Source organism: Crocodylus siamensis, chromosome 1 (genome assembly GCF_052110815.1).
Source record: "Crocodylus siamensis isolate JL-2025a chromosome 1, ASM5211081v1, whole genome shotgun sequence".
NCBI lineage: Eukaryota > Metazoa > Chordata > Crocodylia > Crocodylidae > Crocodylus > Crocodylus siamensis.
Genome location: NC_143395.1, coordinates 389,044,795 through 389,065,987, shown reverse-complemented (window position 1 = coordinate 389,065,987; position 21,193 = coordinate 389,044,795). Strand labels below are relative to the sequence as shown.

Sequence of the window (21,193 nt, the reverse complement as noted above, 5' to 3'; positions counted from 1 at the left end):
CATGTGCAATGTAGAATTCCTTGCAACCTCTAAACTAAGGTAACAAAGGAACCAGAGCATCCTTTCTGGAAACTGATAATCTTGATATCAAGACTTGGTAGTGATGGATAATCTCATATCCCTGAGTTTTTTTTTCTGATGGTTTCTTCATTGTTAGAAAGGTGAGCCTTATTTTTAGCCTGGTTTAGTCTTGGGTCAGCTTACAGCCTTTGGCTGTATATTGCTTTTGACTAGATTAAGGAATACTTCAGAGAATCATTTTCTTATGTATGTGCTATTTCATCTTCTCTTTGATAAGATCTAGCTTCCACGATGACTCACTGAAAAGCCAGCTTTTCCATATCCCAAGTAATTGCTGTAATTTTTTTTATGAATCTCTTCCAGTTTTCCAACATCCTTCTTGATATGTAGATCCTGGAGTGGGCATGGCATAGTAGGCATGGTTTTGCCAATACTTATACATAGGGACCTACTTGAATTGGGATTTTGCAGATTTTGGAGGAACCATGAAAAACAGCATTGTCCGTGATCACTGGGAAATCTGGCATTGGCTGCAATTTCCTATGAAAACAACCAAAAAAAAAAAGCAGTTGTGATGCAGACTGAGTAAGAGCACCCTCTGCCAATCAGCCATAAGCAACAGGGCTGGTAGGGCTATTCTGCCAATCAGCAATGAAGGGCAGGGCCTCTGGAAAATGCCTGTGAAATTGGCTCTGTGCTCCCTGAGCGGGCTGTGAAAAACCTGTTGTCTGTGACTTAGGTAGGTCTTTACTTGTACAGAATTAACACCATCTACCTACTCTTGCTTGGCACTGTTGTTTAGGTGATTATCTGCCACCTTTCTCAGAGTCCTTGCATTGCAGTTAGCTATATTACAATGCATGTTTGAATGAGCAGTTTACTAAGCAATCAAGATCATAATGTAGCAGTCTTGTCATTTTTCTCACCCTACCAGTTTTTGTATTAATAGGAATGTCACTTGCAAATTCGTGGGAAGTGATTCTTCCACTCTTCAGCACTAATGAGCTCTAAACTGGAATATTATGTCAATATAAGAAAAGTGGAAAAATTAGACAGAACTCAGCCCAGAGTAATAAAAATGCTTAGAGATCTGGGAAATATGATTTACAAGGAAAGGCTGAAAAGTGGGATTATTTGGTTTGGAGAAGAGAAGATTGGCTAATGAGGGTCATCTATGTGTTGAATCTGGTAAGTGTGTACATATTTGAATGGTGGCCTATAATGAGGATGGTGGTAGATTATTTTATGTGGCCACAGGGGACAGGAGAAGGACAGGTGGTCTTAAACTGCATGAAAGGAAATTTAGGTTGTTTGTTAGGAATAACTTTTTCCCCTAAAAGGACAATTAAATATTGGATGAGTCTACCTCAGTAATTTGTGGAATCTCCATCCTTAGAAGTTTGAAAGGGACCTGCCAAGATCCTTTTCAGTTCTGCTTTTTTATGATTTCATGATTTGCAATTGCATTGTGGTCTGATGAACAGATTTTAGTCCATTTAATGTGTGCCACATTGCTTTTTTGTTTTTTTCCCCTTGTAGAGCAGTTTTTAATCAGAATGTTTGGTAGTATGCCTCATAGTATTGCATTTATCAGCCAAATGTGTAATCACACTAACGAACAATATCAGTTATGTTTGACAAGATCTGTTTTCCATAAATCATCTTCATAGGCGTTAATTATGCTACTGTCCTTTAATCTTGATTATCTCGCACATCAGATTTTCCATTATTTCGACAGAGATTGATGTCAACAGAGGATTAGTGTTACAGGCCTACTGTTATTCTGGCCAGCCTTTACCTATTTAATTCTTTTGGTAAACTTAGTTTCCTTTTTTTCCCCCTTCAGTCCTGTAAAACTTCCTTGTGACTCAAGATTTTTCAGTGTGTTTAAGTTACCAGTCTTACAAATTTTACAAAAGGTGTAACAGATGCTGTTGTTTGATTGTATTTGGAGAGGATGTAGGAGTTCTGGAAAGTACATATTGACAGCAGTGATGATGCCATAGTGGTGGGAGCAACTTTTAAAAGTGGGGTGCCGTGCATCATCTCAGGGTCCACCTTTGTTGACAAATAAGGTAGGATTGTATGTGTGTGGGTTTATGTGTGTGCATACATATGAAAGAATATTACTATATATTGATTATCCTACAGTAAAAACTTAATGGAGATCAGTTGTTTTTAATGCTTTGTAAATTCAGAGAGGTCCATCAGAGCAGGATTCAGTGCTGGTGTCATTGAAGGACGTCATGGTAAACACTGGATGTGTGCTTCTTCTCCCCTAAGGTTTTTACAATGAAATAACTAAACCCGCATTTATCTCACTTTAAAACAAACATCTGCACGCTAGTCAAGGTAAAGTCTATGAAATTGTTTGACAATGGATGCAATATTTCTACAGGTGATTACTTAGAGATGGATGAGTACTGACAACTCTGTGGCCTTGTTTATATGCAACTTGTTCTGGTATAGATTATTTTAAAATTAATTTTAGGTGATGAAGCTTTCTTATGGAGACAAGCCCTGGGAGGTTGAGTGGTGGTAGAGAAAGAGAAAGCAGCATAATTTCAGTCTTTTATTTGGAGTTCCTAACATGCAGACTTACTTCTCATCTAACTATTAACTGCTATCTGAACAACTCCTTCAGAAGACTTATGCTTCCTTAATTATTTTAAGTTGTAATCCAATACTCCTACACTGCTTCAAGATTATAATAAACTCCAGACTTTACAACATATTGCAGCGGAGGAAAAGAACTGAAATTCATCACTGCTAATATGGTTCTGCTAAAACAGTATCTTGTCTACTTCAATTTTTACATTAACAAATTATTTGTAGTGTAGATCACTGGGGAAGAGCATAGGTCATGGGAATAACAATATTTGGGAATAACAAGGCAATTGTCATGGTAATTAAGTTTGAAAATCTAGTAGTAGATAGTTAAACTTATCAGGTGCTGGCTTAATTAGAGCTGGTTAAAGGAATAGTCAATTTATGGTTAAAGTTTAGGGCTTGCATTCAGTATATGGACATTTTAAAGTATTAACACTGAGCAACACCAATTGAATCTAGAATTATTTACATTCAGATACAGTGAGTATTTACATGCGTTTAAGTAAGTGAATAGCTTTGTTGAAACCAGCAGCTTCAGAGCTGGGGTTTATTTCTTGTCTCAATGTATGAATCTCTACACAAAATGTGATTAGTACAACAAGAAAGACCTCATTATTTCCATGAGTAACTTTTTAGATTTGTGTTTTGAACTTTTTGAAGCCTAAATTTACAAAGGGGATAATCTTCAACTCAAAGCCCTGTAATAAAAGAACTTTTGTTTCTCCTATTCATTTGAACGTTTTTGAACCTTCTACATATTTTTTGTTTTGAATTAGAAGAGTAGTATTGTTAACTAAAACATTGTGAAGAAAGATGCAACATTTTAGGGTTTTATTTTTTATTAGCCCTCTGCTTATTGAGCAGAGATACGTTTAATTCACGCTTTCATAGATTTCGTAGACATTAGGGCTGGAAGGGACCTCGGGAGATCTAGTTCAGCCTCCTGCCCCAAGGGCAGGAAGTCAGCTGGAGTCAAAGGATCCCAGCAAAATAAGCATCCAAACACTTCTAAAAGGAGTAAAGAGTAGGTGCTTGCACCACCTCTGGAGGGAGCCTATTCCAGGCCTTGGGGGCTCGGACAATAAAGAAGTTTTTCCTTATGTCCAGCCTAAAATGGTCTTGGAGGAGTTTGTGATGGTTGGTCCTTGTCATTCCCTGGAGCGCTCTGGTGGACAGATGTTCCCCTGGATTCTGAAGTGCACCCCTCATGTACTTATAGGCTGCTACCAGATCTCCCCTGAGCCTGTGCTTTTCCAGGCTGAAGAGTCCCATGCCTCTTGCCTCTCTTCATAAGGCCTATTGTCCTGCCCACTGATCATGTGCGTGGCTGTCCTCTGGACTCTCTCAAGCTTTTCCACATCCTTCCTGAATTGTGGAGCCCTGAATTGGATGCAGTACTCCAGCTGTGGCCTTACCAAGGCCGAGTACAGCGGGAGGATGACATCCTGGGATTTACTTGAGAACCATCTATGGATGCAAACCAGAGTTTGGTCTGCTTTAGCAGCTGCAGCATCACATTGGTGGCTCATGTTCATCTTGTGGTCAGTCATGACCCCCAAGTCCCTTTTGGCCTTGGTCCTAGCGAGCATAGCACTGCTGAGCATATAAGCATGCTGTGGGTTTTTTTTTTTCCAAGGTGGAGTACCTTACAGTGTCGGTATTGAAAGTCATCAGGTTTGTGTCCACCCACTTTTTCAGCCTATCCAAGTCAGCCTGGATCACCAGCCTGTCCTTGAGTGATCTCTCTACCCCAAAGTTTGGTGTCATTGGCAAACCTGGCCAGTCTGCTTCTGACACCTGTATCTACGTCGTTGATAAAGACGTTGAAAAGAACAGGTCCAAGGACGAAGCCTTGGGGGGACACGGGGAAATTAATCATCATGGCGCTCTGTCAACCACCACTCTTTGCGTCTGACCTTGGAGCCAATTCTCCAGCTATCAGACTCTGATGTAGCTGAGACCGCAGTTGGCCAATGATTCCAGGAAGAGATTGTGGGACACCAAATCAAAGGCTTTTTTGAAGTCCAGATATATGGCATCAATCTCTTCTTCCTTGTCCAAGTGATATGTCACCTGGCCGTAGAAGGAGATGAGCTTGGTCAGGCAAGACCTACTTGCAGTAAACCCACACTGGCTGTCCCTAAGGATGTTGCCATCAGCCAGCTTGTTAAGAATTGTCTCCTTGATTTTTTTCCAGAATCTTACCAGAGATTGATATCAAGCTGATTAGCCTGTATTTCCATGGATCTACTTTCGTCCCTTTCTTGTAGATTGGCACCACATTGACCTTCTTTTGATCTTCAGGTATTTCACCTGAGTGCCATGAGTTTTTGCAAATCTTGGCAGTGGTTGGGCTGTGACTCCTGCCAGCTCCTTACGTACTCTGGGGTGCAGTCTGTCAGGACCCGCTGACTTGAAGGTGTCCAGCCTCTCAAGGTGTTCCTTTACAAAGTCTACAATGATGCTGGGTATAATTTCACCCTCCCACTGGCCATCCTACATCTTGCTAGGCAAGGCAGGCCCTGGGGTTGATGAAAAACCGTTGTGAAATACTCATTAAGCAGGTTAGTTTTTTCCTGGCAGTCGGTTGTCAGTTGTCCCATTTGGTGTAGTAGGGGTCCAGTGTTACCCTTGCTTTCCTTCTGACTCCCCACATATCTAAAAAGGGGTTTTTTATTGTCCTTGATACATGTAGCCAGGTGGAGTTCGGTTGCAGCCTTGGCTTTCCTGGTTTGCTCCCTACAGGTATGGACCAGTGCTGAGTAATCCTCCTTTGTGGTGATTCCTATCTTCCATCCTTTACAAGCCTCTCTTTTTTGACGTAGGAGGTCCACGAGTTCCCTGCTGAGCCAAGGGGGTTGCTGTGCCCTTTTGCTACCGAGATGGGATGGACATCCCTTGTGCCTTCAGGATCGCTCCATTAAGGAATGACCACTCCTCTTGGACTCCTCTCCCTGCTGAGTCTTGGTCCCTTAGTGCCTCGACAGCAAGCCTCCTGAGTTTATCAAAGTCAGCTTTCCTAAAGTCAAGGACTTCTGCATTGCCAACTGACTTGCCAGCTTTGCGGTGGATAGTAAAAGTGATCAGCTTGTGGTCACTGTCTCTCAGCTTTCCTTCGATCTTTAGGTTGCTGACTACGTCACCTCCTAGTACCAGGTCCAGCAGCGCTTTACCTCTTGTGGGTCCATAGACTTCTTGGGTCAGGTAGAGTTTGTCCATGCACGTGAGGAAGCTTTGGAACCATTTGAATTTGGCTGAATGCTCTTCCCACGAGATGTCTTGAAGTCTCCCATGACAACCATGCACCAAGAGCACGTAGCCTCAGCCAGTTCCCTGGTGAATTCCTGATCAATCTCTAGTTACTGGTTAGGGGGTCTATAGTGGACTCCTACCATTGTGTGCCCTGTGCCATGTTCCCCATGTATTTTAACTCAGAGGGTCTCTAGTCACCCTCCCTGGGTGCCAGTGTCAGCTTGCACGGATGTGTAGCCATCCTTGACATAGAGAGCTACACTCCCACCCCCTTGATCTGCATGATCTCTCATATACATTGTATAGCCATCTATACCTGTGGCCCATTCATAGGTGGAGTCCCACCAGGTCTCTCTTATCTTTATGAGATCGTAGTCTTTCTTGTTTAGTAGGAGGACCAGTTCTTCCTGTTTGTTCCCCAAGCTTCTGGCATCAGTGTACAGACACATAAGTGTCCCATTGGGAGCCCTAGGCATCCTCACATTCCCAGGAGGACACAGTTCTAGGGCTGCATTTAGTCTTGGGGAAAGCAGGGATGGTAGCTGTTGATGGACCTCCCTTGCCTGCAGGAGCTGGCAGCTCTGTGGGCTCTACTGGTGCTCCAAGAGGTGCATACCTGTTGCAGATCTCCAGAGGGGAGGGGACCTTGGTGCAGCGGGCCCTGGGGCTGTTGCCACCTTGGTCCAACCTCCTGGCTGGACAGTGTGTTCTCAAATTCTCCCTTGTCCTGGGAGGTGACCCTGGTCGACCCCTTGGCCTTGATGGGGTGAAGGGCCTGGCAGTAGAAGCCAGTCTCCTGCTTGTCATCCTTGATGGCCCACAGTCCACGGTGGTGTGGAGCTCCTCAATCTGATGCTTCAGACTCCAAAGTGGAGCAGACCGTGCAAGGGGAGGTGGCCATGCTGCCGGTCCCATATGCCTGGAATCGTGCCAGGCAGACCCGCAGCCAAGAGCCAGAGGCTCCATCTTTGTGGAGTCTGGAACCATGGGTTCCGTCTGGGTGGAGACCTCAGAAGTGCCAGATGCAGACTCTGAGGGGACCCTAGGAGTGCAGCATGTGGCCATCTGCATTGTGTACTGTTGTGACTGCCTTCCCTAGGGCTCACTGGCAGGGCCTTGGGCTCTCCTGCACTAACTTGCACGCCAGGCCTAGAAGCAAGCCTGTTTGCGCATCCTGTTCCTGAGGCTCTGGTTGCATGGCTCCCTGGGGGGCTGGGTAAAGTAAGAGCTGTGTGAGAGGCGTGACACTCCTCAGCTCAACTCAGCTGCCTCCTCACAGCTGGGCTACGTCCCTTCCACCATAGGCCCCTGCTACCTCTGGGTAAGCTGGGGCTCATCGGGGGTCCTGGGGTCCCAGGGCTCACAGGAGGATCAACCTCTTTTCTGCATCCATAAGGCCTAGAAAACTGATATACTCAACCTTTTGATTCCAGCAGCATGGGACCATAAGAAAAATGCCAAATATCCCCAGTTTTATGGTAAAATCAGGAGTTCATAAGGCTGCAGTTGTTAAAATCAAATGCATACTAGTAGTAGAGTAACAGCTCTCATAGGGCAGGAGCTGCATCTGATGCCACACTTAGTATGGCAAAAAATTATTAGGAAAACGGGAAGAATACTTTTCATTTGTTTACCATGTGTGACTTTTATTCATCCTTTCTTAGAAGTCTGTTTGCTTTTTTGGACTTGAAGACCCTCTTCATACATATTATGTCTTGCCAGTACAGGGATCGTAATCCTGATATAGACCTGTAGTGATCGTTTCAGTAAAGTTAAATCTCCTTTGTTGCATCGTTGTGGCCCTGTTTTGTAGACTCAATAGCCGCATTTGTTTCTAAGAAAATTCTTTTTAATACTTAACTGCTTAAAATAATATTAAGGCTGATGATTGTTCTCTTTAATATCCCTCCTATGTTGTATACAAAGGAATTACTAGTGGGCCTTTAGTAGCTGGACACATGGTATGGTTTGTGAACTGCTTCCAAGTAATCATCTTTACCTTTTGCTCTTAAATGACCCACTCATGACTGTATGTTTTATTTTGTTTTTTTATAAATAGGTTCACTCTTCAACTAAATTTAATCTTCACCTAAGTGGTTCAGAGAGATGCAAAGTTTTGTAGGTGGCAAAAGAACTAGTTTGTATCTTAGATGCTGTGCTGCCCTGCGCTGCCTTCTACCTGAATTCAGACTACCAAGGCTTACTACTTACCTCCTAAATTTCTCTTGTTTTGAAGCTATTACTGACCACTTCTCTTTGTTTCTAATTTATAGCATTCCTCCATTCGCTTAAGTACCTGTTTCATTTTACATATGGAGCTGACATAAGTCATTATGCATTTGCTTCTAGCACAGACCTGAGGAAAGACACTTTGGGCGCGTCCACACATGCTAGCACGTACGCTTGCAGCAGCTCAAATAGAAGTGGTGCAGATTTAAGCTAGGGCTTTTTGCCTCAGTGCACGTGCCCGGACATGAACTTTGTTGTTGAGCAAGTGTCAGTTGGGGCAAAATAACCCTGCCTGGCTCCTCCCAGGTCTGGTGCCAGAGGGAGCTAGTGCTGGCCCCAGCAGTATAAAAACCTGCCCTGGCCAGCAGCTCAGGGTACTTGCCCTCAGGAGCTTCTGAGGCCCAGCCTCTTGGTATCTGGGGACACTAGCAGTATCCTAAATTCACTTTTTAAAATACTCCCAAATTCACGTTCTACAATTTGAACACAATTTGTGGGTAGGCATGGAGGGATGTGGGTAGGTGTGGGGAGACTGTGGGTGTTGGGGCTGCTTAGGAGGGGTGCGTCCCCTGTCCTCACATAGGGCAGAGTACCTCCTCCCCCCCTCCCCACAGCACATGGACTCCCTTGCCTGCAGGGTCCCAGCCCTCCAGCTTGCTGGTCTCCGGCCCCTTGCATGTTCTCTTGGTGCTCTCCAGCCCCCTGCTTGTTCCCCTGCTTGTCTCCTGCCTTGGGAGGCTGGAGATGAGCGGGAGGCTGGAGACAGTAGGGAAAGTCTCCAGGGGCTCATCTCCAGCCCTCTGCTCATACCCCTGTCCATCTCTAGCATCGGGGAATGTTTTTGTGTTCCCACATGTGCCTCTTGCAGCGTCTCACGTGGGGTTGAGATGCTGCAAGAGGCATGTGCACGTTCGTCTGGACACGCCCTTTGTGTCTGAAAGCTTGTCTAACTTCTCTCCCAGTTTTACAGTCAATTCAATAAAAGATACCAACAAAATTCCTTGCTTCTCACATATTTTCTGGACCATCCTGGCTACATCAACACTCCAACCTACTACATTATTAAATTCTCCTGAAAGAAAGTCTCTACCGTGAATGGACTTTATTTCTGAGAACAAAAATAAAATGAGTGAGCCTACTATCTTACTTAGGTGTGTAGAGAATTTAGATGTTGATAAATGACCTGAAAAGGAAGAGCACAAATTTGCTAAGAGGTGCTGAATGTGTACCCTAACTTCTATATGGCAAGGAATATTCAGAAAATTTCAGAGTTTGACAAAGCTTTGCTGTGATGTTGAGGGGAAACAGAAGGGACCTCTAGTATATGTCATGTACGTATTGGGGAAAAGTAAGTTTCTAAACAATTGGTTTGTAAATGACTGAGAGAAATGTGTTTGGAGAGGTATATCTCTGTGTTTGGGGTTGAGTTTCTGATGACCAAAGCTAAACTAAACTTCTGGAAAGCATGCTCGTGGTCAACCATTAATGCTACTTAATCTACCTAAGCATCTCCCTCTTTAAATGATAAAAGATTTTTGTCCTGTTTTCTCCTTTTTCATAAGGAGACCCAAGAAAGTTTTGTTTCAACCACTTTTAAAATGTATTCTTAAAAGTGGAGAGAGAGTTTAGACATCTGTTGTCATGGTGCCACAAGTATGGCACAGATAAATGGTCAGTTCATCCAGAATATGCAACAGGAGAAGGGTTGGAGAAGGGTCCTAGATTGGAGGAGTAAAACTGATATGAGTGGGGACGTGTATAGATAGAAAGTCATGTACAAAGCCTCGGTTGAATTTTAAGAACACGGCAGCTGAAATTTGGAGATGCTTGGTTAGCTATAAAATACAGCCTTCTTGATGAAGGGAGACTCAATTTTTAGTTTAAACAGCTGAAATAGCTTTCTAAACTACTGGCTTAGTTAATCTAGCTATTGAACATCTTAAATTTCACAAGTTCTGCCCTCACCATCAGAAAACCATTTGCCATTAGAAACAGCTGTAAAGAAATATGAACTCATACTAAAAACAGTGCTTTCTTCATTTTATATTTGGCCGTAGGTCAGAGAATGCTGTTTGTTACCTCTTTTCTTTTCTATTTTTGGTAACGAAATTGCCTCAATTAACTGAAAGGCTTCTACATTTGGGCTCAGGACAGAAATTGTACATGGTATGAGTGATTGGAAACCTGTTCATATCTGTAACACAGCAGAAGTTCTGTGCATGTAACCCACTTTCAAAATGGCCAAAACTGGTTTAAGATAAACCTGTATGGATGTAGTATCAGACTTAACTGATTTAGGTTAAATTGGTTTATTGAACTTCTGTCCCAGATCCCCTCCAGATTCAAGTTAACTCAGTCCCCCAGTACCCTAGGATGCTTTGTACCTCCCCACAAACTTTCCCTCAGAGGTTGGGTGGGTTAGCTTTGGCTCAAGCTGTCTGCTTCAGCCAAGCAGGGAGACAGACGTGCTTTAGCACTCCCTGGCTTCTGGCCTGGGCCACTGGAGTATCAAAAGTAAATGTCTGCTTGCTTATCGGTTCAAACTATGCAGCTTAGATTAACCCGAGAAGATTGAATTGATTCAGCCTCAGGCTTTTTGACTGCCTGTACTTACCCTTCATTACTCAAACTTTTTTGTTCATCTTTTTAAATAAGAATGATAAGGTTGTAGGTCAAGAGCCAACAACCATATACATAGCTGGAAAATTTTCTCATTATTTAACATTCAGAATTAAATCCTGTGAACAAAAGTTTGATTCTAGCAAATGAGTTGTTTGATTTTGTTTTCTCTTTACTTCTCCTGAGGTGTTCTTGTGTTGGTTTCCTTTTCTGTAATCTCTTGTTGGTCCTCTTGCGTCGAATCCTTCAAAGCTGAAGACAATAAAACCTGGCTACTTAGGTGTGTAGAGAATTTAATGTTGATAAATGACCTGAAAAGGAAGAGCACAAATTTGCTAATTGGTTTGTAAATGACTGAGAGAAATGTGTTTGGAGAGGTATATCTCTGTGTTTGGGGTTGAGTTCCTGATGACCAGACTGATGAACTAAACTTCTGGAAAGTGTGCTGGTGGTCAACCATTAATGCTACTTTATCTACCTACCATTCACAGGGGGCACAGCTACACATGTGCCTTAATGTGCAGTAGCCTATTTTACTGTGAATTAGAGCATCGTGGCAAAAAACATGAACTAATGAAGAGTAAAATTAGGCTACTGAGCATTGTGTCACTAAAAAAAAACTTGTGCTTTCACTACTGTGTATTAGGGCAGCCTAATGCACATTTAGTTAGTACCTCATATTATAGATACTATACTTAATGCTCAGTAGCAGAAGTGCATTAATGAATGTATAGATGCCACCCAGGTTTAGGTTCCTTAGCCTTTGGAAAGGTAAGGATCTGTGAATCAAGCAAGGGTATCAGCAGCTTCAGCAAACAGCTCTGTGGGACTGTTGCTGTCCTCCAGTTGAGTGGTGAAGTGGTGCCTTTGAAGTAAAGGCTGCAGCAAAACTGCACAGCTTGTCCCTTATTCAATAACGTATGGTGAAGATTTGGGAGCCATTCCCATATAAATTATCTGTGTTCTGACTGAGTTCATATTTCTGCATGCTTTTCTTTGAAATTGACTTGTTTCTGTGCCTATAAGAGCCAGAGATGGGAAAGAAAATGTTGTAATGTTGCCTATCACAGAACCTAATCATGGGAATGGTGTTTTTTAAGACTTCCTAGTTGGTGTGGCTGCATAAGTGTCAAAGTGGTATGGAAGTGTAGAGAAATGTTTGTTACTTGCTTAGATAAAGAGTTCTGAAACATTTTCATTGTATGACTTGTATCTTGAGTATTTGTCTCCTTTGTCACTTGCAAACTGCATAGGTTATTGACAATTAAATAATTTCTCTTAGCAGCTATCAACATTTTTGACATAGAAGAGTTATTTACATAGAAGACCTTAATGTATTTTTAAGTCTCTTAATACAATTTTGTAGCTGGAGCAAACAGGAGGAGCCAGCACCACATGTAAGAATACGGTGAAATATGTCCATACGAGGGTGCTACATGCTCAATTTGAACATGTAGAACTTGTGAGAATATGGTGAAATATGTCCACAAGTTACGTTTGGGCTACTAGTTGATGTCATTCTGTTGTCAGTTGAAAGCTCACATCTTCTCTGTTTCTCACATTCTGGCTCTTTGTTTCATTTTCTTATTAACATTTTAGTAAATTTAGCATTCTTAAATAGTTTCATTGCTGTTTGTAGAGAAACTTTCTCCATATGTTTAGAAGAGGTTTCCTTTGTAGATATGTTTCCTGGTTTATGGTATTTTTAAATTCAACAGGAGAAGCGAATGCTTTAAAAAAGAAAGAAAGAAAAAGTGCCCAGATGTTGACTGAGTTACCCTTGAGAAAAAGCTGACAGCCCATCTACATTTTCTAAATGCACCTCTAGAGCACCCCTGTACAAAGACAAATCATACAATCCCCCACGAAAATCCCCAAACAATACTCCAAGCAACCTTTAACCTCCAAAATGAAAAGCTGAAATCTGTTTCATGCTTTGCTTTTGATCCCAGTTTTGCATGAAAAGTGCCCATATACCATAGTGGTAGGAATCAGCATGACCCTGTAAGGCAGAGTATTCCCAAAGAGATTACAAACTAGCATTGTTTTACCTAATACATATTTATTCAGTGCACATATTTTAGAGCAGTTCCAGAGTGTAATATTTTCATAGGCTGACCGAAGTATAGTTAGCTCCTTATGGGCTTTTTGCCTAGTTTAGTATTTTATGTAGAATAATAATCTAACTCTGAATTATCATAGGTAATTTGTGTTAAATTACAAAATCATCAGGCTGATATGTGGGTTGCATGCAATTCAGGCTTTAATTTAAAAAGATACATGGAGTGAGGTTACCTCTAAGAGTTAAAGATCTCTTCTCCCCACCCTGTTTTTCCCAATTAATCATGTATCGAAATTCTCCATAATCTTTCCTCATAAATCAGGCCATTTTATCATTTATGCTGCATTTTTTTCTGAACTTTCCTCTTGTCTCATTGATGCACAGATATTGTGTGCAAAATTTTAGGTGCTATCTCTGTGATGATGCATAGGAAAGGATTTAATTCTCCTTCATCTAGGATATAATTCCTGTGTATCTGTAGTGCCAGTTTGCATTGTTGTATATTCCATTATATTCTCAGGCTCCTGGCACATGCTACAGTTCTGCTGAGATTAATGTGATAGGGGTGCATGCTTAGCTGGGTTTTTTTATGTGCCAGAAAGTGGCAAATCAGCCACAAAGTTATTCCACTTCTAAAAGCCATGTGTACAGCTGGACTGTCCTGATAATCAACCTGCCCCAAGAGCCCTGGGTCTCAAACCTACCTGGGACTGTTGGATCAACCCCAATGATCAGCTAATTGTCAGACCCAGCCCTGAGAGTCCCAGGTCCAGTCAAGACCTGGGGCTCTTGGCTCAGGTCCTAGAGCCAGCTGATTTTTAGATCTGACTCCGACAGTGCAGGGTTTTAAAGAGGGCTGCAGCTGTCAAGGCTGGGTGTGACAGTCTGCTGATGGTCGGACCTAGCCCTGGGTCTGGAACCTGTGGGATGCTGGGGGCAGCCCTGGGTATGGGACAGAGCTGTTCCTAGCCCAGTCTGCAGGATTAGGCAGGGAGCAGTTCAGCCATAGCTCAGCTGTGATTGGAGGCATTTTATATCCCATCCCAAACAATGTTCCTCCTGCTATCATCTGGCATGGCAAGAGGCTTGAGGTTTCAGATGTGGCCTAAAACTCCTTCTGTTTCAATTGCACCATTGTTTGAATGTGCCATGGGCCTGAGTAGCATTACATTTGCTCTTGCTTTTGCTGTTGGTTTGTTTGTGTTTTGTTTTTGGCAGTAGTGTTTCCCAGCCGTCTTCCTCCTGTTGGGAGCCTTCTGTTTCTAACAGTTTTTTTTCCTGAGTTATGTTTAGCTTTCATTTTTCAATTGGTTTGAATCTCCAGTTGTTACATGTCGAGAGCTTTTGTTTCTAGTTTGTAAATGTTAGTCAAGAAGCATTAAAACATGAAACATTATAAAAATTAAACAAACACAGAACATTTCTCATTTAGTGGAATTTAGTCTTGTTTCACTGTCTTTCAGGTTAACTATATATATATATATTTTTTTTTTAATTCCATGTTTTAGATCTCTTGGCCTTGCAGTCGCACCTCGTGTACGGTTTCTTCAAAAAGTTCAGAAGCAACTGTCTGTAAATGAGTCAACTGAAGGAAATGCCCCCCTAAAAGAGATGGAGAAATGTGAAGATGCCAGCTCTTTCATAAGCAATGAAGAGGTGGACAGCTTTAGAGCTTATTTTAGTAAAAAGATGTCTATTGTCCAAACAACAGAAGGGGAGGAAAAAAAGGAAGAAACGGAGAAGAAAACCCTCCCCAGTAAAGTCATTGACAAAGAGGTTGATGTGTCAGAGGTATCGGAGGAACAGTCAGAAGGGGAGGAAGAAATTCCTGTGATAAACAGAGTTCCAAAAGCAGAATCTATGCAGTTCTTTGAGGATGATGATGGCGATGATGATGATGTTCGAGATCTTGATTTGCTGACAGTGAAACGATGGAACATTTTTGGTTCAGAAGCTAATGATGGTTCAGCTTTGGTGAGTGCATCTGATGAAGCTTATGAATCTAATTCATTTGATGGTTGTAATAAGCTGTATAAAAGAATAGAGGAAAGGCAAAATTCCCTGGATATGGGGGCATGTTAAAATGAGTTCTGCTTAGGTATTGGGGAAGTGAATTGACCCTAATATGACTAACAATATGTTTGTATTATAATTTCATGTTCTACATGTTCTACTGATAAAACTAAGTAGCTTTATTTGTGTAACATTTTTAATTATTGTGGGTGATCTTTGTGATTCGTATTTGTAGCTTAAATACGTGAGAAATCTGAGCTGTAATTGTTTTTTATTTACTAGTTTTCTTTTACCTACTTAAAGCAGTCACAGTTATGGCATAATTTGATGAGGTCCCAACAGTCATGGTGTTAGGACCTCATTGTAGTTCATACTGCACAAGTTCTTAATACAAACCATTATAAATATTCTTTACAATAATGTATTTTTCAAATCATAAATTTTACATGGAACAAGACCTGTGCTATTGAGAGCTGAGCCAATAGCACAGTAAGTACTTCTTGTAAAATATGGTTGTAAAGGTTTATTAAAAGTATTTGTGTAGATTTTTTTACCTCTAGCCAGCATATATAGCTTCATATTTCAAGATCCCTTCTTACCCGTATTCTTACTCTTTATTTTATTCTTTAAATGTCTCCTATTAAGTATAGTTTTGGTGTATGTGAGGAATTTTAGGTAGTATGTATACGATAGTTTTGTAGGTACCCTTTCCTCAGTGCTTCATTAATTGTTATATTATAGAGTTAAATGACATCACGTTTGAATGAGACTTGGTGAGGTGTTCTTTCCTGAATTATGTATATAAAGAGAGTCCAGATAAGCAAACTAACTTATTTCTAATTTTGTACTTACCTTTGACTAAACATTCCTTTATCTTCACAAAGTAAAGAACATTTATCTTATACTTAGGCTCTCTAGTCTCTTAGTTATGTTTTTATGAAAAGAATATCAATCCCTTTCATAAAATATTATTTAGGATATGGGCATATAAACAAATTACTTCAAACTATAAGCAAGGGGGTGAATGTAGGGCTCTGTCAGATGTTATTTTTGTAGGGCTACAAAGTTTGTAACTGCACAAAAGAGAGCTATGGGCATGTACACATGCACAACCCCCTGCCTGGAGCCTGATAAAGTTGCCACAAAGTCATGCTCTCCAGCCAGAAAGTAATCGGGGACATAGTAGCTCCTATGCTCAGCTTTGTTTTCTATGCCCTAGAGGCAAAAGCCTGAGAGGGAGAGGTGGAACATGGAGTTTATAGGCTGAGGGTAATGTTCCCATCTTCCCCAACCCGGTTCAAGATTGCTGAGCGGGAAATGGCTTTACACTATTACCAGGATGTAGCTCATACTCAGAGATGGGGAACCTTCCAGCCCTGGCACACTCTTAACGAGCAATTTAGTCTTCTGCTTATTTGGTACTTATTTAGGACTTAAAATGTTTTGAGTTCTAGGGTAGACATGTGAGAAAAGAACCCTTGAACATGCTAAAACATTGGAAATAGTAATTTGGATATGAACTTCAGATAGATACAAATTGTCATCTTAAATAAGCAAACTGTATGTACTTAGAGTGAGAGGTCTCTGCTCATGTTAGCAGAGGATTGCTTTCTTCCATTTTTCCCAAATTGTTTCCATAGTAATAATGTATATAGAAATGAACAAACTATATAAATATTTGCAGTTTAGTAGCTTCTTTGGATCCTATGTTTTGCAAATGGTGGAGAGAAGGTTCCACTTTGAAAAGGAGCTAACAAGAGAAAGGTTATGAAAAATTCTAGTGATTTAAAAAAAAAAAATCTTGAAACTCAGCAGGTAACCTTTTAATAATCTTGCGTTAAACATTCATAGGTTAGTTTAAGCTCAAGCAAGATGGGAGTTATTTTCTGTGCCTTAAGCTGGTATCCATGTCACTTGCAAATAAGTGTTAATATTTGTCGATGATACTAGTGCTGAAAAGCTCACAGCAGTTTTAGTTGTGTATGCGTATACCACAAGATGCATTATGGTTGGGTCTTCAAGCTTTCTGGGTATCTGATTCTTAGTGATGTATTGCTTTAATGTCCAAATACATTGAAACAGCCATTAAAGTTTAAAATGCTGGGTTTTTTTATGAGGATGACTCATGTTCATTGGCTTATGAGTTCTGCCTGTAGGCAACTGAATGAAAAGTGAAACCAGGAAAAAGGGGGCAGGCCAAAAAGGCTTCTTAATACAGGACTCTTGAGAGGTCAGATATGCGAGAGGGGGCTTACACTTCTTGCAGTTCTTTATAACATACTCTATTTCAGAATTTTTAAAAACTGCTTCTGGATATAGAACCCTAAATATAGAGAAGTTGCATACTGTATTTTTACACCTTTACCCCCAATATCAGCCCTCCCTTCCTCCCCCAAATTGGGGTGTGTTTATTAATCGGGGAAGATGATTTTCTGCCTAGCATAGAAGCACCCTGCCTTGATTCCTGCTCCACAGTGCAGCAGCTGTTGCAGTACTATTCAGGCAGCTGAGAGAGTTTAGTTGACTTAATGACTCATTGCTCTTTGCTCCAAGAGGCTAACAATAATTTCTCTTTCTTAATGGTATTTAGGTTCCATTAATCAGGCTACCTTTCTTAGGACAGTTTTGCTATCTGCTAGCTGCTTCTGGTTTCTCTTATTTTACAACCTTGGAGACTCCTTAGGTCTTTTCAAAATGATAGATCCATCCATAGAAACCAGTCTTCAGCAGGATATAGGGTTTAAACTTTAGTTAAGGAGGAAATAAAAGGGTAAATCAGCTGAAATTAGGTTTTCCCTGCCCCATGCAGCCATACCTCTGGAAAAATCTTTTTTATCCTTCACTCTACCTTTCAAAATAGGATGTGTATAATGTTCTGGGGTGTGCTGTATGTGAGAAAATATTCCAGAAACCTATGAACTGCTGAGAGGAAAATGGTATAAAAAACAGTGATTGGCAGCCCTAATTGTAGTGATGATTGCTGTCATTACCACAATAATAAACAGATACCTACCTAAACTGTTGTTACATGATGAATATTTTTCCCTATCTGAAAAATGTATTTATTGTTGCTGGGGCAGAATGGTAGTTGACTATTCTCTGTATATAAACTCTGTAGGGAATTTTTGGACTCTGGATAGAAATAGAAAAAATGGGAAATATTTATTTATTATGGATAGACCAGTTAAGAAAATATTTCTAGACATGTAGAAGATGACATAATTTGGAGACTTGTCTGATTATAATCAGAGATGGGGAACTGTTGGTGAACATAACTGTAAACCCGAGTACTCAAAATTCCTGCTTATACATTTCCTTATGCAGACACATTACAGCACAGTAGCATGTTTAAACAAATAATTGCATTGGTGTACTGGTGCAAGCATGCCTGAAGCATCATTGAAATGTGTACTGTAAGTATTGTCCTATGTAAATTAAGTTCATGAAAAAAACGCATCCTCTAGCACAGTTGCAGCTATTGACTTCTACTGAATTAAGTATTGCATAGCTGAAAACTTTTTATAGTGAAAAGAACACCATTATTTTTGTGTGTGAGATGTTACTGTGCTAAATAGATATAGATACAGATATATTGCCAGTGAGAGGTTACCTGTTAAGAGACTCTTTTGTGCTTGAAGGAGCTAGATACCCTCAGCTTTCTTATTCCTCTCAGAAAAGTACATAATGAGACTGAGGCATCTAAGTAGCTGCAAGAAAGATGCTTTTTGTTTTTATAGTATTTAGGCTGCTTGGTGGTTCGAAACAAGTTGACCTCCAAACTGAAATTCTGATCCATCATGTCAGTCAAGATGAGTGATGTACCTTGAAAAAGATGATTATGTGGCGTGGTGTACCAGTGATTTCTAACTGTTGAAGGAGACATGAGCATTAGAGAGGACTATTTATCATTAGATGCAATACAATTGTGCATATAAATGGAGTATTGTAAAGTAAAAATTTAAATTTTAAAGGTTCTTAGCTTCAGGAACTTAACTGTTTGAATTTTAAAATTGTTTCCTACATGAGTATCTCCTAACAAAATACAGGTGAGATGCAGATTTGCCTAATTAGTATCAATTTCTGTATATAATAGGGCATCTAAAGTGAGTCCTTGTTGGTGAAAAGTACAACACTAATTTAATCGTTTCTTACAGTTTTGATAGAAGATTGAAGGGTTACTCAGTAACTGGATACTTATTTTGTTTTAGCTTTTTAACAAGAAAAGCATGCATAGTAGAAATTGTAGGATTCATATGCTGTATATTTTTATTTGCTTTGTGTGTGTAATCTAATGCACATTTCATAGACTGGGTACAGTCTGGGTAATAATTATTGTACTTAAAAATTTTGCCTTGAAAGTCTTTTGGTCAGGATTAAGGGAATGACCTCTTACTTAAAATAGAAGAAATCTAGGGATTCTGAAAGCATTTTTACATGTAGCAAGATTTGTGTGCATGTGGTAGCACAGATCTATGATACACACACATTCATAGTTATGAACAGAACTTGAGTAGTCCAGTTCTTTTGGCATTAAGTTAAAGCATAAAAATGACCAGAATTTAGGGTAACTATATCGTTATAAATATTACTGAAACGAGTGGTAATGTTTCTCATGTATTGCATAACAACAATTTTATTCGGATAGAAAACAAACTGTCTATATTAAATAAGGAGCAGTACACCAATCTCAAATGAGTTCTTATAGTAATCCATGTTGTTAAATCTCTCTTCTGTGCCCTACCTGTTATAGTAAAGAGATACTTTATTGTTGTTCTGACAGTCTGTGTTTCTTCAAGATAAATAATTGAAAGCAAAGTTTATAATGCTAAACAATATAGTGAAATAGTATCTGCTGAAAGTACATTAGTTCTAAGATGCAGTCATTCTTGAATTTCAGGATCACTCCTGGTGTTATCCACACCACAGGATCTCTGCCTCATTTAGTGAACAGCATGGGGCTCTGGGGATAATCAGGGTAATGTAGCAAACAAGAATGTTCACTGTGGGTGCAGACATCCAGCACCTTAGACTGTTTTAAATATGGTTTAAAATGCAAGTGTCCAGATGTACAAGTCAGTTTAGAATGGTTTAAACCACCTGAGCCATTTCAAAAGTATGCCTGGATAATTAGGCATTATTTTGAACCAGTTCTCTACAAACCATTTCAGTGTCATATGGGGAACACCAAGCTTTCCATGACTAGTGTCTTGCCTAGCATTCAGGCATCCCACACTGCAATTCCTGAATCCTGTGCCCCCCCTCCACTTCCTCTCCCTGTACTGGAGTTGACTGCTCTGGTAATGGTCATTGTTCTGGTGGGTGGGAGGATGCTGGTTCACATTGACCAAGCATGGAGTTGACAGCCATTCTGTGGCATTAAGTGCCTATTTTGCAGTGGCTCAGTTTTCCCTCACCCAGCCACTGATGGGTATTTACCTTTAAAAGCACACCTCCCAACCCAACTTCAGTGCATGGAGGGGTGAATTGAAATTAAGTGGCTTTCTAGGAAAGGTCTTTTCAAGCTAAGCTTGGGCAGACTCCAGAAATACTCAACCCCTTGAGACTGCAGCTGTCCAGGCACCCCCTACCTGGTTCAGTCAATCAGGGTCTTTCTCCCCTGCTAGGGAAATCCTGGGGAAACTGGAAAGTTGCCACTGAGAAGCATGCTGGGTTAGGTATTCACTCCCATCCCTGGTGGTGGTTCAAAAGCACTGTAGTGCCTGATCTACTTAGCCTTTTTGGCAGTGTACCTATGAACACTTCTGAACCACAACAGTTGCAAACTGTTCCTAATCAATGATATTCTTGGAATGGTTCAGTTGTGTATCTCCACATTGTGCGATCCCCTGTTGGGATCCCTGCTTTATTTACCGTGAAAGTTGGAAGCTATGTAGTGAGCAGAGCACAGTATTGTGGGGACTGGAAGGCTAGGGAGCTGTGCTTTTGAACATATATGAAGTGCTGTACAATCCTAAATACTCTAGAGCAGTGGTTCTCAACCTTTTTTGTACCAGGACACATTTGTAAACATCAATGGCCAGTCCCAACCCAGTGTCCCTCACTCCTGACTTGCTGACTCCCTGCCCACAATTTGGGAGTCCCAAGCAGCCCCTTGGAGGCTGGAACTCTGCCGGCCTGCAGGGGAAAAGCCACAGTTTCCTGCATTTTTCTCCTTCAAAAGAGAATCCATTTTTAAAGTTTGTTAAAATTTAAAGTCTGTTCATGACCCTTTCATATATTCGTGCGACCCACTTTTGGGTTGTGACTCGCAGGTTGAGAAACGCTGCTCTATAGAGTCTGTTCCCAATTGTCTCTGATCAGTCAACCAAAATGAGTAGATCCTTCTCAGCTTAATCTCCGATTCATTTTCTTGTTGTAAAAAACATA

General features: G+C 40.9%; 1 protein-coding gene across 1 annotated transcript in view; it reads left to right on the top strand.

Moving 5' to 3' along the window:
• Nucleotides 1–21,193, top strand: part of DDX10 (DEAD-box helicase 10) — a 356,406-nt gene that overhangs the window by 69,187 nt on the left and 266,026 nt on the right. The window contains exon 13 of the mRNA XM_090029503.1: nucleotides 14,302–14,767. Within this exon, the coding sequence (XP_089885629.1) occupies nucleotides 14,302–14,767 (466 nt within the window). The remainder of the gene's footprint in view (nucleotides 1–14,301; nucleotides 14,768–21,193) is intronic.